At 35.5% G+C, this 18,470-nt stretch overlaps 1 protein-coding gene across 7 annotated transcripts in view; it reads left to right on the top strand.

Annotated features, from left to right (window-relative positions):
- PTPN4 (protein tyrosine phosphatase non-receptor type 4) overlaps window positions 1–18,470 on the top strand; it is a 112,003-nt gene that overhangs the window by 50,740 nt on the left and 42,793 nt on the right. For 4 of the 7 annotated variants that reach the window (XR_005602288.1, XR_002047255.3, XM_039554689.1 and 1 more), the window contains exons 6-12: window positions 2,883–2,927; window positions 3,174–3,226; window positions 5,280–5,400; window positions 6,419–6,506; window positions 7,266–7,307; window positions 7,661–7,749; window positions 13,097–13,160. Coding sequence is in view for 4 of the 7 variants with exons in the window: in XM_039554689.1 (XP_039410623.1) it covers window positions 2,883–2,927; window positions 3,174–3,226; window positions 5,280–5,400; window positions 6,419–6,506; window positions 7,266–7,307; window positions 7,661–7,749; window positions 13,097–13,160 (502 nt within the window). In the remaining 3 variants the exon portion in view is untranslated. The remainder of the gene's footprint in view (window positions 1–2,882; window positions 2,928–3,173; window positions 3,227–5,279; window positions 5,401–6,418; window positions 6,507–7,265; window positions 7,308–7,660; window positions 7,750–13,096; window positions 13,161–18,470) is intronic. The other 3 variants (XR_005602289.1, XM_039554690.1, XM_039554691.1) reach the window with 1 other exon arrangement.

Here is an 18,470-nt window from a genome sequence, read left to right as displayed (position 1 = left end):
AAAATTTTGCACATATCTATGCAGACAGAATTCACTAAAATGAGTCCCAGAGATCCTGGATGAGACTTTGTTTTACTGAAATATTTTCTCAAGGAAAATTTGTCAATTTACTCTATCAAAATAATGAAAAACATGTTATTTGAATTAAAGTAAAATATGTTATATTCCTGAGGAGGTGAAAAAAAGGATAAATGTTGATCAGTGTGAAGTAAACCATAAAGCAGAAAATTGTTCAAGTGCTATTCTCTAAATACAAAGCTATAAATGCAGCTTTCTTTTAAATGAGAAATAATGTATGATTTCTTTATCTAGGTCAGCTCTGCCTTTTTTGCTAATAGGCCTAGTTGCCCCTGAGAAAACTGATTTGTATTTGAAATTCTTATAAGAGAGAGTTATCCATGGGCTTTTTTGGAGTGAAGTTTGGATGCCATGTCACAAATATGGGTCCTTTCGCATAATCAGTATTCCCACCTCAAAAAAAGAAAAGAAAGTGCAAGCTTCTGACAATTCCAGCATTCAAAAATGCTCCATTTTTACAAATTCCATGAGAACAGAGGAATGGTTTGACACATGAAGCAGTGTGAATGGATGTCAGGGAAAGGTTCAGTGCAAGCTCGGGTCTTGTTAGACCTCTGTGAATTCACGTGCGCGAGGCAGGTTTGAATGCCCCAGGTCAGGAGAGGTCGGCGGGAGCTCAGTGTGTGTTGGAGAGCTTCGCTTCAGGAGCTTGTCTTGGGAGGCAATGAAGCTTCATTAGTTCTCCTCATGGCAGGGAGAATTGCTTATTGACATTGACTCCATTAGCAATAATTCTGTCCTGCCCTTTCCTAGCTACAGCTGTATAAGCAAGATGAAAACATGGCAATGCAGTGCTGCCTTTGTTGTTTTAGTGGAGTCAGTTGTTCAGGCTTTTGCTGATCTGCTTTGTTAAAGCTTCTATTGATTTCCCATTTTGCTCAATAATATGTGAGGCTTCAGTGTTCAAACTGGGGTGGTTGGCTAACGAGCCATTAACCTCACTGTTCACTGAAAACAGTGGACAGAACGTGAATTCTGCTTGGTGTCCCTTAACCAAGATGTCCTTTTTACCAAGAAATGCTTCTAATAAAGCTTTATACCAAAAAAAGAAAAATAAAATGGAGGTGCAGCTGTACGTTTGTGAAGAGATGCTCAAGCAAAGCATGTGAAGCATATCCATTTAATATATAAATTTAACTTGTAATTTACTGCATTTATTAATTGGTAAAGAAATTTTGCTTTATCTATCTTCTTGTTTCAATATGAATTTTAAGTATTTGTAGTATTTTGAGGTCTCTAAAGCCTGGTTCGTGTCTAAGTTTTAACTTCTTGAGGTTAATACCTTTTAAACTAAGCTTCTTGCCTTTCTGGTCACTTAAAGAATCTTTGATGGTTTTGTAGTAGCTGAGCACAGGGACTAATTTTAGCTTGTCAGTTCACAAATGTTTTCCCTCATTTTCTTTCAAACATGGAATGTTTTACCTTTCTACTGTTATATAGCTTGTAAATTATTGGATTTCTGTGTGTGTATTTGTAAATGTTTATGGAAGCCTTTAAAGTGATAGCTAATCCACTTTTTGAAGACCACACAGTTACGAGAAATCATGTTAAGTGTAATAAAGTGGTATTTTTTGGCTTTAATGTTGTAATTTAAGTTGCTATTGGGAAGTATTTAATATTAGATGCTTTTCATAAGTAATGTTGGTGTTTATAATTAGTGGGTATAGCCCAGCTTTTAAGTCAGAACTACAAGAAGGAAACCAGATTATTATTATTATAGTAATAATGTAGGAGGTTCCAAGCCAAAATAAATTTATAAGAAAGCAGGAATGATGTTTAAATTTGCCACTCAGTGTAACTATTACTAAAAAATTAAAAAGGCAGTAGAGACAAATTCTACAGCAGCTTTTATGCTCTGTTGCAAGGATTTTTCTTCTGAAAATCTAAGCTTTTGCTAATATCCTGCCATCTTGGTAAGTCTTGTTTGTTACCCCATTGCAGTCTCTAGTGTGATTTGCCACTTTATGTAAACATGATACTTTGTTGAAATTTTCTAAAACCTCTGAGTGCAATATGAAGGAACTAAATGGAATGAACAAAAGTCTCATTCTGATATGTTAACAGAATATTTGGGTTTTGTTGGAGAAACAAAGGAAGTAATTTAGACGGAAATTTGTTTGTACTTTCAGGCTTGTTGGAGTTTTTAAGTCATGGTGTTTCTGCTGCCCCTGTTTGGTGGGAAATAGTTTGTTTTAAAGTGTTTGGCCATTCCTTTTCTTCTATCCATCTCCTTCCTGACTTGAAAGAGTGGGCATGGAAAAACTAGATTAATTTCTAAAACAAGCTTTTTTCACATCATAATTAAAAGAAAACTTTGTGGAAGTTCAAGGGAAGTTAATTGAGAGGTGTTTGACATAATAGAGTCCACAACTTTTGTAATAATAATGTAACTTCAAAATACTAAGAATAATTAAGATAAATGAAAACACGGTAGTATCAAACACTCAGTGAGAATAAATTAATTCTGTCTACCTGGAGTAGAAATCATTCCTATGAGGGTACCTCCATATACAGATGCAAACTTCAACTTGTGGTTGCTGTACAAAGCAGGAAGAATGTGAAATTTGTAGCCTTTTCATGAAATATAATGTATGACTTCATAGCCTGTAAGTAATTTAATTTACAAAGTTGTATTATTATTTTACCAAGCAGAGTTTCATTTCCCATTAGAGTTTAAGAAATAGCATGCAGAATGCCAAGTTTTAGTTTTGCACTAAATGAAAGAAAAATGCATTAAATTGATGAAAAATTATGTAATAATTTTATTTTTAATTATAGTTTTTTTATTTGCTTTTCTAAATAAGGTACCAGTACTTTTTGCAAATTAAGCAGGACATTCTTACTGGAAGGTAAGACATTTTTTCTGTATTAAACATTAAATGTAAATTTGGTCAAGAAAAACTTAATAATGAGAGATTTTGCCTGCAAAAATAAAAATATATAAAGAATAAATAACTGTCTGTGCAAGTTGAAGTGTTTATAATAATTACCTGTCAAATTTGTCCATAGACTCTAAAAGACTAGGGTTTTCAAAATAGCCAAATGTCATATGAAATACGTAATTTTATTTATTTCTTATTTTAAAAACAAAACAGGTTGCCCTGTCCTTACAATACTGCTGCTCTTCTGGCTTCCTATGCTGTTCAATGTAAGTATAATTAATGTTTGTGTACTTGTTAGTACTGAAATATATAAAAGGTCTTATTGATTAGTTTCTAAAGAATGCACTTTGTATGGCATTATATTGTGGTGTTTGTGGGCATGGTGCTAATTTTCTCATGATTAAGGAAATTGATTGGTTGTCCTCCCCCAGCATATTTTGCTGAATTGGAGATGGAAAAAATACTTAAAGCCATGCTGTTAGAAAACCCCAAATCAATACTCTTTTATTCCTGGGTATTCTGAGGCGTAGAGTTGTGGCTTTTGCCTTGAGAATGATACTAAAAAGTATTTCTTAAGACACTAAAACATTTTTAACATACCATACAGTGTACCTCCAAATAAGTGTGGAAAAGGGAATTCTGGTCATATCTGGCCAAAAAGTTCAATACCCATCTTGGCAATTTTAAGCCAGTGAGTAGATGAGTCTTGAAAACTGAGATTTAGTTTTCTTCCTCACTCAGTTTTTCTTCATAAACTTAACTTGAATTAAGCAATCCTGATATATTCATCTATAACCATGTGTTTTTCTACTGTTAAAGATACTTATATCCACATTAGTGCTTTGTATACTTTGTACATATCAGACAAATAGTGTCCATGTTAATATTTTCATTAAAAATATGTAGTAATGTTAATGTCATGTTTTGTGCATGGTTTTGTTAAGTGGTCACCTTTTTCTAGGTCGATCAATAGACTTGTTTCTCTTAAACAAAACTCCCACACTTCAGCTGCCTGAAAAATGTACTGCAAATGCTGTCATGCCATAGGGAGTTGTCTTGGAAGAGATAAAGTATTTGATAATGTAACAGGAACTATGAAAACTTGATAACATTTTAGGGTATTAAGAATGCACTATGGGTTGTTTTTTTTTAAATATTGTAGAATTGGTGGGCATGCACAGTGTATTGTATTTACATTTATCCATGAGATCCTTCTGCCATTAAGTTCTTCAGCATACAGAGCTCTATCTAATGTTTTCTGTACCTGCCTAGTAATAAACTTCCTGTATTCTTTATAAATATATGTAAATAGCAGATACAGATCTCAGTCCTGTACCCTTGGATTTCAGCAAGGAATGCATTCTGTTATAAAATCTGGCCCAATTTTCTAGTTTTTAAATTATTTAAAATAGGATTTGTTTGTGGTGATGCAAGTGACTCAGAGCTTTTTCCTACCCTCCCTTCCTTTCCTCATCCTCCTGCTCCGTAAGTGCCTTCATCCGTCTTGTCAGTGTCACTAGGCCTGCCCAGGACCCCATATCATGATGTGTTACTGTTATCTTTCCACTTTTCATTTTATGTTTCTTATCTATCACTGTAGATCTGTTACAGGGATTGGAGATATTTAAAGCTGAATTTTTTTCTACTGTATTTACAAAAGCATCAAAGACTGTATTTTTAGCAAATATTGTTTATATGTTTTTTTTTCTGACAAATGTGAGTGTATTTCTTATAATTTTAGGAAAGTGTTCTAAAAGTGTATTTACGTAATTTCTTAGTTTCAATGTAGATGTACGTATGTGTACTTCTTTCCGTACATACAACTGAATGTGCAAAAAATATTTTTCTAATGCTTCTGAATGTATCTTGCTGCAGAATGAGTTGGTGGTTTTTGCAGATCTTCATGATGAAGTAGCAGTTGTAGTCTTAAAAGAATAAAATTGTGTAATCACATGAAAACAAGCAAAGGTAAAATAATAAAAGAAGAATTGAATACTATCCTACATATATATATATATATATCCTACTTAGTGCTAGCTGTAATAACAGCATTTATGGATTAATTTGTCTATTAAAAATTAAACATTACAAGCTTCCTTCATAAGGGCATAATCAAAGCTCTCTCTAAATAATTTCCATGGTGTTCACTGAGAATGTGACTGTTTATTCAAAGTGGAAAAGGGGAGTTCAAATGTCTTCTCTCTTTTTGTTTGCTGTAGAGCATAAATTATGTGGGAGCAGACTCATGTGAATTTGGGGGCATTGCACAATGCCAAGTACATCAGTGATAAACAATAACCTCTCTTTTTAATATTTTAGCCGAGCTGGGAGACTACAACCATTCAGAAAACTTGCCAGGCTACCTCTCAGAATATTCTTTCATCCCTAGCCAGCCTCAAGACTTTGAAAAAGAAATAGCAAAATTACATCAGCAGCACATGTAAGGATTTACATCAGAAGATACTGACTTTGTCAAATCCTGACTGCTGATGCTGTGCTATTATATAAAACAAAATAGTATTTTTTCTTAAAGGTTTCAGGGTGGGTGGGGTGTTGGGTTTTTTGATTGGTTGGTTGGTTTTGGTTGGCTTTTTTAAGATAATGTGATTTCTTTGGAGATTATCTGTATAATGTATACCATTGATGGTCTATACAGAATATCCATATTTAAATTAGTTAAATAATGAACATGTTAAGTTAAAGGTACTCTGAAAACAGTACTTGTGTGTATTATCCAGGATATTAACTTAGCTGGATATATTTTCTTTAAGAGTTTCTTTCAGTCTTGGGGGAATGTTCTGAGCATAAGGGCTTTGTTTTCATGATGCTCTCACCAGTAAAAGAGTTACTTTAGAAGTAACAAAGTCCTTTTCTTCAATATCTGCTCTTTCCTGTGTGCAAGTCTGTGACCTTTCTGAAAGAGGAAAAGGCAATGAAGCAATGGAAAATATTTTTTTTTCAGTATGTAACATTGTGGTACTTTCCAGTGATGGTTCCTTCGTATTTTAGAACTTAGGTGCCTTTTGTTACAGCTAAATTTAACAAAATATAAGCAGTATTTGTAAAACATTTGCTTGATTGGGGCATGTTTGTTGCTTTCAAAACTACTGAATGTTATGTTACATTTCAGATAAAGGCTTAGAAAATTCTCTTAGCTAGGGTAAAGACATTTAAATGAATTGATGGTAATTTAAATTACCAATGCCAAATACAGGATTGTAAAACTAATTTCCAGATTCTAGGGCTCCACAAACATTTAAATGATAAAGTGCTTTAAAATAAAATGTGTTGTGGGCGCTTGTCAAGACTTGGTTCTTGTGGAAACATTCTTTTCTGTTAAAATTTTTGGGTGGGGGTAGAAGTAATAAAACGAATGCAGATTTTCTGTCTGCACTCACTGGGGAGCCTGATGTGGGAGGTCGTGTTAGAACATTTCTGATTTAGCTGCTTTCTTTCAGAGGGTTGTCTCCTGCAGAAGCAGAGTTCAATTATCTCAATACAGCACGTACCTTAGAACTTTATGGAGTTGAATTGCACTATGCAAGGGTAAGTCTGGATGAACTGGTGTTGCAATGTAAAGATGGATTCATCTGAGATTTATGGAAAAATACACTTTCCTTTTTAGTGAGCCTTCCTGGCTTCTGCTAACAAGAGAAAAAAAGAAAAAAAATATTATCTTATTAGGTGCCTAACTGGGATTTACCGATTGAATATCCACTATTTCACTCTAGTGAGGGTATTTCTTCACTTAAATTTGTGCTTAGTTATCTGCGTGTCAATCAGGTTGAGCTTTGTTGGCTTGAATGCCAGTTCAGTTGGCTACTGATGAATAAGAAAAATGTGCTTGTTGAATGTGCATTTGATATTTAAGGATCTGTCAGCTTTGAAAATATTTAATTTGGTTCCTACTAGAACCAAATTATAAATCATGAAAATATAGAGTGAACTGTGAATGTCAGGTACTATAATTTGATAGAGTGTTAGTTTTACCTGGTAAAGCAAGTAGCTCAAGTTCTTAACTCAAATGATCTTAACATGTCAGTACAGTGCTACCATTTCTGCAAAGCCTCTAAATAACATTGCTTTTAGTAATTGACATCCCTAGTTTTTAAGTATTCTTGTCCTATACTCTAAGGCTGGAGAAAGTTGGAATAGAATTGGAAATGTACCCCACTTAGCTGCTCACTTGTATCCACTGCTTTTGCACACATATTGAGAGTTCTATAGCATGTGCTTGATTAGAGTGCAAAGATATTTCAGGAAAAATGTGCTATTTAAATATGCTTACAATATTGTTTGTTTTAGAATCTGTCCTCTCTCTGTTCTGAGATTGCAATTTCCTTTCAGGTAGGAATTGAAGTTGCTGGTTGCTTTTAGTGTAGCAATTGCCAAACCAGTCTATTAGTGCTGCTGTTCTTAATAAACTAGAATACTTTTGTATTTATTTCTTCAAAGTTGTTGAAAGACAGGCGATCTAACTTGAGAAGTTAAATTTTTGTGGTAACTTATAAGGAACTCAGAGCAAACATTCAGGTTTGTCCTTAATATGAGTGAATAATTTAATTTCTTATTTGTCTTATTAAAACACATTGCCTTCCACATTAATTTGTGTGTTTAGAGGGAGATGAGAATGAATACATATGAAGTCTCAAGAGATATTTATTTTGTTCTTCCAAGTAATTTTCTCTTTTCTTTTAAAGGATCAGAGTAACAATGAAATAATGATTGGAGTGATGTCAGGTGGAATACTAATTTTTAAGAACAGAGTACGAATTAACACCTTTCAGTGGTAAGGACAGCTGTTTAATGTTTTTATTTGCTATTTCAAAATATTTTTACCACTCTGAGAAAGACTGAAACTTGAGTTGTATCATATCATGTTGAATTATTTATCTTATGTTGTGCTATGGGGAATTTTTTGGTGGGGTTTTGTCCTGGTCTGCATGCTGTGCTGTTAAACAACTTTGATACTCTAATGAAACGGTAATGAATTTTAATTCAGTTTGTAAGCATACTTAATATTTAATTAACCGTATAGCCTGGGCCAGTGTGATTGTCTAGCTTACAGTCTTTAAAGAGACAGTTGAATTGAAAAATATTAACCTGGAGATTGACTTCTCTTACCTGTTTTGTGACCTGTAAGTTAATTGTAATTTTAAATTTAATGTAGTTAAGGTACTTCTGAATAGCTGAGGTGGGGCATTCAGGATATTATAATCTCTTCATCCATAGATAATAATTTTTATGATAGTGCATTTAGTGCAGAAAATGCTGTCATTTATTTCTTTTATCTGAAATAGTTTTAAAGCTGTTCTGTAAAGATGGACTTATCCCTATTAAATATCCTACTGCTTAAGCTGGGATCCTACTCTTTATTCTTATATGATCAGGAAAGAAAGAGAAATTCTTTTCTGTACTGTGGCTTCTGTAGTGCTCTTTAGAAGTGCTCTGTGGTGCTCTACAGAAGCTGTATCACCTTCCCCGATGCCTTTTGTAGTTCCTGCAGAAGTAACCTTCCCTTGGTTTCCTTTGCCTGGAATCCACTTTGACAGCCTTACTACTTGTGTCACTGAGTTGCTATAGCTGCATTCTGAGTGGGTGAAGTCAGTCATACGAGATTATCATAACAGACATTAGTTCACCAGGCACAAAAGCTGTTCGTCCTAGAGAAATGATGAGAACTGTTCATTTGCTACTGATTTTGCATTTTTGTTTGCTGCTGATGTGTGCTTGATCTTTTCTGCAAACCCAGAGTTTCTGAGGTACTCTGGTTCTGTGCTAAGCTTAGTCTCAAGGTTCATTGTAGGGTGTTATATATTTTGCGGTTTACCAAGCTGAGAAACAGTGTGATTGAATTCTAGTAGATTTTCAGAGAGAAAGAAAAAACGAAGCTATATCAAAGTGTTATCTGCAGCCAGTACAACTGAACATGGTGAACATTTTACTTATATGTTATTTGAAGAAAAATAAGTCTGAGACAAAGCATGTAAATTTCCAGTCTTCATGATTATAGGGTAAATTAAAACAGGATCTTGCAATGATAAGCGTGAAACTACTGTACTGGTCAGTCAGACCTGCCTTTATAATAGTGACACATTCTAGGAAAGATATCCTTCATGTGGTGAGAGTTTTGAAATGTTGGAGCCATTTCTGGGCTAAGGCTGCTTTATAAATTGAGTGGTGTAATAATAAGGAAGGTTTTATTTCAGTCTGATTTTACTGCTGTTATTTTGGGTAAAACAGCAGTAGTAGAAATACGTTCTGTAAAGCACACTGGTAAATTACTGAGTATGTACGATCGAAGTCATAATTAAGCTACACATCCCTAATGGAAGTTGGAGGTTTCTGTGAGTTCTGCTTCATATTGTTTGCATGCCAGGGATGCTGATCTAAATTCTTAGTGTGGTTTTTTGTATGTGTGTAATTACCTAAACAGTTCTTCCTTGTATTCAACCATATCAGCTGACATGAGGGGTATTAATTTCTTCCTGTGAAGACTATAGTTACCACCAAAATTGGTCTTTACAAAGAAAAAAAAAGAGCCACCCTTCCCCATTTCACCCTGTTAGAGGCTTTCTTTTGCTATGAGTAATAATCTGAAATACCAGTTTCCACAATATAGCTCAGTAATAGACCTATTACCCTTTCTTTTTATCCATAATCATGCTGCTGCTCCTGTGCCAGTTCTGTTACCTCTTCCTTTTGCTTCCACTTATTCTTGCTCCTGTACAACTGGAGCTGTGTAATGTCTTCCCAGTGCTTTATCGGTACAGTGGATATCTGGATACCCGTGTTTCAGTACTCCTGAAGCTGAGTTTTGAGATGAGTGAGAGGCTAGACATGCATATATATGTGGGAGGAAATAAAGATTTAACTGTATTGCTTAGAGAACAATCAAGTAAAATGTCTTTGCCCTCTCCCTCTTAATTTGATATAATATCTGAATTGCTTTTTTTGAACCTTTTGATCATGGGGAGAAATTAAACAGGAGGAAGACAAGTTAGAAATAGGGGAAAACAAAGGACACTGCCTTTTATCCCATGTGTCCTAACTTGATCTTCCTGTACTGTAGATAATTCCTCCTTTCCCTAGACTTTGCTACCAGGCACAGAGACCTGGGAATCCAAGGAGATTAAAGACCAAAGGAGAAGTCATGGAGTATGTCAGCCTTTCCTTTGTTACTAGACCACCTGTTCAGCAGTTGGAAACGTGCTTTCCTTTGCCTGTTGTTTGTGGTTGATGTATCTCTGGAAAGCTTTATTGCCTCTTGCATCCAGTGCCAGTTGAAACTGCAGTTGTGCTGTGGATTTCCTAGTTTTATCCCTGAATGATTAGGTAGTACAGTGTTCCTCCTTGGTCATCTAATCCTGCTTACGTATCTTGTACACTTCCTTTTGTGTTTGAGCCCCGTCAGCAGTTCTGTCTTGGCTGGCCTCTTCTCATGCTGGCATGTTTTCTAGCACATTGGGATTGTTCTGGATTGAGAAGATTGTCCTTTAAGACTGACTGTCTGTCCTCTGTTCCTGTGACCAAAAGGCAGCTTCTGTGGGATTTTGCCCACCAGAACAATGAAGAAACTGGAGTTTCCTCTCATGAACCAATGGTTTAGTCTGCTGCGTCCCTCCACTTTAAAATCTGTAACTTCGCCATCTCACAGTTGCTGGAGCCAAATTTGTCTTTGGCTACTAAATCTGGACAATCCTTTCTTGTTTGTGACTTGGGCTACCAAGAGCATCTTCCCTGGGTGACTGGTCCAGAACCTGTGCCAAAGAGGTCTTGCTCAAGAAATTTGCTGGATTGCTCAAGTCCTGCCTTATCACCCTCCCAAGGGTCAGGGTGGTAAAGCCCTTAGTGAGAACCAGGGCTTGGTATCATGAGACTCCTTCCACGTGTTTGAGTACTGCATTTTAGACTAGGACTTTTAAATATCTCTTCGTTTAAAAATATATATTTTATTATTTAGGATGTCTGAGGTGACTGTAGATGGGAAAATCATACCAGGAAAGTAATACTGATGCCTGCCTGTTCTTATGCTTCTCCTTGGATATGCAGCATTGCCAACAGTCAGAGAAAGGAAACGTAGGCAGACATGCCTTTTCCTTGGGCTGAGTATGGATATGCTCATTCAGTGCCTAGCAGGGTATTAGCAGTATTGAGTATTCTCTTATTTGCTGTATTTTTTTTTAAATAGCTGAGAATAAGCTTTGCTGAGTCATTTCTTTATACTTGAATGGCAGCTCTTTTGATTTGAGTTAGACCTTTTTGGCTAATGTTACAGCTTTGAGTCTGTTCCAAATGGTTTCAGTCTTAAAAGTCAGCTGACCTCACTCTGTGAGCCTAAATTATGAGATGAGATTAAAACTCCGTATGTATTATTCTTACTCTCTTTGAGTTTGTAAACCACCAAAGGCAGTAATTTCTTTAGCAGAAGAGGAAACCCAAAGAATAAAAGATAGTAAATGTTTTTATAAACGGAATAATTGCTAAGCAAATCAGATATGTTGCAGAGTGTATGGAACTCTTTTTTTAGGAAAGGTATATATTAAAATGTTCTTTTAATTGCACTGTACACCAAAATTTTAGAAAACTAGTAATAACATACTTGTTGATTAACTGCAGCCTAAATAGTCTAATACTTTTTTTTCTGCTTTTCCCACAGTCAGACTGTTAATAATCACTAGTGTGTGTCCTATCCAGCAAATATAAGATCCAGCCTACATTACCCTTAAGCAATTTTTTGTCGCAGGAGGTTCTAAGAAGATTGATGCATTGCCAGGGGAATAATTTGATTTCAGTACATAAGATGTAACTCCCCTTAAAGTTCCAAATCCTTGAGAAACTAACTCTGATAGCAAGAACTTGTTAAGAATTTTAAAAAAAACCCAGACTAACAAATAGGACAGTTATTGCTGCTCCCTTTTTTTTTTTTTTGTTATTGTTAACTGTTAAACTAATGGCAAGGCTAGGAAAGGAAAAAGAAATGGGAAAAGATGTAAACAAGCATAATTTAAACACTAATGTTCAGAGAATGTCCTTATGTTACTGCAGATAGAGACTCTCCCAACAAATTAGGACATTCCACTTAGGTTCCTGCTCTGAATAATCCCCTGAAGAAAAATGTCTTTATTTGATTAAGTTAAGAAGATAATTTCTAGATATAGATATCCAACTTAGGTGTCTGTAATGTTTTGCTTCTCATCCTTCCTGGTCTAAAGGGTTTTTTATTCAGCAAGTGATAAATATGCAAGTAGTAATTCCAGTCCTTTTGCAGTATTGTATAAGTTGTTCATTTTTCAAGTAACGAAAGTTACCATGTTTTTCTTTGTACAATTTGAACCTCACTTTTTTCTTGACCAAAGTGATACTCCTGTATATTTAATAAAATATGTCGACTATCCTAATACTACATTTCTTTGAAAAAGTATATAATTAGATTGTGATGGAAATACAGCCTGTCTTTTGCCATGTTGCATAACTAGTATTAGAGTGACCACCCAAAACAGTCTGGAATTACTGTCAGTATTTCATATATTTATAGGTAACTTGAAAGGTGAACAGATCTGTAGGCAGATTTTTCCCTGTCATGTGATACTGTAAATATTATTTTCCTCTTAATAGTGTGATTATTTTCGTTAACTTTATAAAAAACAAGGTCATGAGTCCTATCTCTGTGCTTATATCTTATCTTAGCTATTTTACTAAAACAAGTTCTGGTTATATTTAAAGATGTGTAAGAACATAGAGAAATAATGTCTTTCAGGGATCAGGTGAAGCTCAAAGGATTTTTTCATATTCTGAGGGATAATGAAAGCAGCCTCAGAAAAGAGAACATCTGCCTGGAATGACCTGGGGATAGAAAGGCTCTTTGGGCTTTGGAATGGGGAAAAGATACCAAAATTAGCAACTGCCTTGGGTTTAGGATGTAAACAACTGAATTTGATGGATAATGTAAATACACAGCCCGTAAATTTCAAATTATACAAACTATTTTATTTAATCTTTGATACCTTACTTTTTGTCTATGGAAATGAAATCTCATCTCTCTAGAAAGTATATTTTTAGTAGGTGTATTTAAGCCTTTAACCATGATTCAGTATATGAAATGTTTAAATATTGTGGTTTTATTTTTCATTTAGGTTGAAGATTGTAAAAATTTCTTTTAAGTGCAAGCAGTTTTTTATTCAACTTAGGAAAGAATTGGTGAGTACTATCTTAAATTTGATCTGAAAGCAATGAAATCATTTCTACCATATGTCTGCATTATACTGACTGATACTATGTTGATTCTTGGTTTTGTCTGCAATTAAAAGTCCAGTTTCACCAACATTCTGGCTGTTTCATGTTTCAAGTAGACGATTACAATGCTTTATAAGATTTTTTTTTTAATTTGATTTGCCTTATATTTTAGATCCTTTTAGTTTTGCATTTGTATGCAGAAAATGTAACTTGTTTATGGAAGATAAATGTGGAAAAGGTTGCAAGTAAATCAATATTAAATTTAAATGTCATAAGAAACCAAATTAAAACTAAAGGTAGCACTTAATGCTGCTTCAGTTATATATATGCTTGTAAGTTAATGTTTGATAAACATGTTGATTTCTATTATTCAGATTTGGTAATACATGATGACTTTATTACTTATATTTAAATAGAAGAGATAAGAATTTCTTTGTACTTCTAAATTACATGTGGTAAATTTTTATGCCTACTTCTGAATTTCTTATGGAAAAGGTTGGAGCTGAATGTTTCACTGCTTGATGTGTTTGCTATCCCATGAAGCACCACAGGACCACTGTGCATTTAATTCAGCAAGAAATGGATTGTTCTGTGCCCCCAAGAGATGAGCTTCCATCACAGACATAGCACTGGGGGAAGATGGAGAAATTTATTAAAAATATGACTATGTGATTAACTCGTCAGATTAGTTAAGAGGTTTTGTGCAATTCTTACAACTGAAAGGATTTACTGTGAAGGTGGTGAGACAGTGGAACAGGTTGCGGGTGCCACAGCCCTGGCAGTGCTCAAGGCCAGGTTGGACAAGGCCTTGAGCAACCTGTTTTGGTGGGAGATGTCCCTGCCCATGGCAGGTGGGTTGGGATTACATGATCTTTAAGGTCTCTTCTAACCCTTAATGTTCGATGACTCTGTGATTTGAAGACCTGAAATACAGAGTTACAGACTGGATATAAAAGATGATTCTGTGCAGAAATGCATCTTGAGTACTGTAGGGCTGTTCCAGGTTTAGAGACAATATGGTTAAACAAGAAAAATACAAAGAGGAAACACCTGTTCTGTCAGATCAGGCCAATGTCTGGTGACTAGTACTAATGCTGAAAACAGGGGTCGTACAGGTACACCACAGGTGTATCTTAAGTAAAATCATGAAGTGAACAGGAGTGTCTGTCAATGTGAGCAGACATTATGCAACATGAGCAGAAAAATGGTGATACAAAAAAGATGGGGGGGAATGTTGTATTGTGGGGACACAGCATTTTTGTAAAACCCCACTGGAGCTACAGGCTTGTTCTCAAAGGCAAGCTGATCTCCGACAGCCCGGAGATCAAATTTTGTCTTGATACCAGTGTGTGTAACTTCCATTACAGTTGCAGGAAATGGTATTTGCATGTGAGATGAGAATTTGGAGTTTTATTTGGAATTCAGAAATTATGAACTGCAGTTGTTTTCTAAATCAGAACTTGATGAAAATGCTGTGGTAGCAGATTTCAGGACCTTGAACATTAAGATACCTAGATATAAAGTAGGATTGCATACTGTGTACTTGACTGTTTCCTCTATTTTCTGCAGAAAAAAAATCTGCTTATAAGAGAAGGTAATACAAAGATAGCTTTCTCATCTTGTTTCCCTGTTACCTTTTAATACTCTGCATATTGTTACTTGCATGAGAATGTAGTTTTTATAATTAATGTAATTTCTCTTCTGAGACATCTTATCCAAGCCAACAAATTAAAAAGCCTTATAGTGTTTTTCTTTAAACTCTGTATATCAGATGAAAACTGGTGGCAAGAACTTAATTTTCATTCATTCCAAGTAGTGAATATCTTAAGATCAAAGTTCAAATTTGGCTTCCAAAGAAGTCATACTTAAACTAATTTTTTAATCACAGCTAATATTAAAATTCTTGTTTCCAGATTTACTTTCCCTGACTAGATTCATAGGATAAGATTCATCTCACCTATATTCAGCTTCAGTTAGGTTAAAAGAATGTATTTTCTGTTCATGGTTACTTGGCTCCCCAAGGCTCATTGTTAGACTTCCTCTGTAGTAATCACACGCAAAGGTGCGAAGGCTGAAACATCTGAACTGGAAGTACATTTTAGGATGGGTTAAGTTGCTCTCTGGTGGTATATTCTTCCTTTTGCTTTCACTCCCATTAACAATAAAGGGAGCCTAAATGACTCTCTTTAGGCAGCAGAAACTAGGTGAAGTGACTCAGTGATTGCACATTTGGTATGTAAAAGATCTCTGGTCTAGTGCTTTGAGTGCGTATTTTAAATCACCTATTTACGATACGGCAGGGGAAATACATTCATGGTATGCTGATGATGTGTTTCAAACTTGTGTGTAAATATGTAACAAATGGTACATCTGAGAAACCACTATTATTTGAATGCAAAGCTGAGATGCTGTAGAATATTAAGTTAGTGGACTTGGGAAAGGAATGTTTCACTGGTTTTATTTTTTTCCCAGCTGGGCTATATACACTTTTCTATAATCATAAAAAGATATTTTTCAGATGCTGCTAATGAGTGTTGAGAGCTTTTAATTGCAACTGTCCTCAAAAGTGCAAGTGCCTTGTCTTGTAATCACCTGTTAAATTTATTCCCTGACTTGGCATAGCTTAAAGGCATCAACATAAGTAAAGAACTATTTGCCTACTTTTATTAGATTAAATCTGTGTTTAAATAAATCACTTAAATGAAGTGAGATGAAGCAGTTTAGTGTCATAGTCGTTTTCCAGTGGTGGTATAATACAATCTTGAGTATGGTGGAGTATTCTGACAATCATATAGGTGGAGCATATATCCACTGGAGTAGATTTTTTTTCCCATTGTTGTTTTATGGTTTTGTGGGGGGAAAGTATGTTATATGTAGGACTTACTCCTCCAACATTAGGAGCCCCCTGAGCCATTACTTCAATAGCAGGTTTTTCCACTGTATCTTCCTTTGTTCTGCCTGTTCGGTATGCTGCTTCCCTTACATGTTTGAAGCTGTTCTAGAATAATTCAGTAGTTTCATTTTTCTAGATGTTTCCTTAAACTTCTCTGGTTCTATTTAGTTGCACGATTTAGTTGTAGTAATATCAATAGCCAGCATCAAGCTCTTAATGCCATCCAGCATGTTTTTGTGGTCTTGATTCTTTGACAGCCAAAGAAGCTGTTCAGCATTTTCTTTTGCTCTTTTGGAGGCCATATGTCTATTGAAAAATGACTTGAGTCTGGAACTAAACAAGATGATAGGTTTCTGGCCATAACTGAAACCTAGTTTCAGTGAGTGGCCAAAATAATTGATTTTATTTTTTTTAAGTTATAGTTTATGTATCTGAAGTTTGTGCTTTGAACTTTGACTTTTTTTGACTGACTTTTAGAAAAACTTGGTCTGAAATCACAAGGTGATGCATGGGCTTATCTGCCCAAGCACATATTTGATCTTAAGTAGCACTGGCATTCATTAGATGCCTACTTGATTGCTGCCTAATCCTATCAAAGTTTCTGTGTTGCACTTTTTTTGTGAATAGCAAATACTACTGGCAGAAGTATCTGTGCTGCATTTAAGCTTTCACAGGACTTTTGCCCACTGTTTCTGGAATATGTTGAGTATGGGGAGCATCTGCCCTTATAAAGCACAAGTCTTGTCTTTCTGAGATGGGGTAGGGAATTAGTGCTTTTTTTCTGGGATTTTTCCTTGCTTAGCCGAAGTAAAAGGGTTTCATTAGAGAGTAAGTTTTTCAACCCAGTTTCTTTCCTGAACAGCAAGAGATCTGCTGTGGAGTCACTGTTTCAAGGCAGGCAAAGGTAGGTTTGAATGAATGGCCCCACTCAAGGTGCTTGTTCAAGTACTGAGCTGTTCTGTGTGAGAGGAGCACCAGTATCCAGTCTGCTTTTTTTGTTTGTTTTGCCTTTTTTTAATAATAGGAACCACAAAGAAGACTTGGATTTGACTATACCCTACCTCTATTTGTCTTACTGTAGTTTTGTGCTGGGGCCCAGAGCTTCATTACCAGTATTGCATCCCAGCTGCTTCCCTCTTCCTCTCCATAGCAAGCAGACTGTTTTCTTCTCTTTAATAGAAACCACAGACACAATTAGTAAGATAAAAATTTTGGAACAGAATCGTGCTGTGGCTCCATGAGGTAGTCTTCTAACACTGATCTCAACAGACATAACCCCCTGAAATGCCTGTATGTCGTTGTCATACCGTAGAGCATTGTGCATCTTGCTGGAGCCTTGTGCTGTAAAAGCATTCCGTGGGCTGCAGGGCTGCAGTGTAATTGTCCTGTTACTTTATGTGCTTTTGGCTGAAGTACCATGGACATTACAAATGTCAGCTTGGGGTCTTACGCTGAGCCCACATTGATTCGAGCCTGCTGTTTTCAGGGAAGACAGGGACAACCTTGTTCTAAATTCAGCAGTAGAACCAGATCTTGCACCCCAGAATCATCAGCAAAGATGAATTTCAGGTGCCCAAGTTACACTGGAATATTTCAGAACCTGCAAGGGTGAATAGGGGAAGGATGAGTACACTTAGGAGCCAATATCATATATTATTCTTTATCTTAAACAATGTTTCCTAGCTGTAATTGAGATGAAGGGGAAGGGTTTGAGAATCAGTTCTCCCCGCACTGCAATGAAAGCTTTAAAAGCTATGAATAGAACTATTGTTAAGGTACCTTTAAAGCTCTAGCGCACCAAGTTCCTGTGAAAGTGCTGTCTCGAATTACAATTAAGTTGATCTTTTGCAGCTCCTTCTCATCCTGCCATACCAGCTCTTCCTTCATGCTTCATGTCTGATCTACTGATCAGATGGTGGCATGAGATTCTGATCAGCTCATTTTCTGGAATACAAACTAGGGGAAACAGCAGGTTATATTTTTTTTTCCCAACCCATAATTATAATACTTTGAATGACATTAAAATGCATGATCATCAGCTCATATAACTTACCAATTTTTCTTTTCCAACTGTTCAAAAGGCTGACAGAACATGAAAATTCGCTACATCATGAGAACTTTTTGTTAGAATCTAAAATCTTAGCTGTTTCATCCTTTGCTGGATCCAGATGAGGGCAGTCCATAATTTTACATAGTTGCTCTCTTGCAGAATAGTAATCTACCTTGTTTATATTGTTTGCCTTTTACATTGTTGATAAGGCTTTTTATGACTGCATAGGTAATGGACTTAATTTCTGTTATCTTGTTCCTGACTTGTAATTTTTAAATGCTTCTGTTCACATGTCTAGAAAATACAGAGAGCAATTGGCAAAACTTGGAAA

The sequence above is a fragment of the Corvus cornix genome, chromosome 7 (assembly GCF_000738735.6).
Source record: "Corvus cornix cornix isolate S_Up_H32 chromosome 7, ASM73873v5, whole genome shotgun sequence".
Taxonomy (NCBI): Eukaryota; Metazoa; Chordata; class Aves; order Passeriformes; family Corvidae; genus Corvus; species Corvus cornix.
This window is presented reverse-complemented; position numbering and strand designations above follow the sequence as displayed.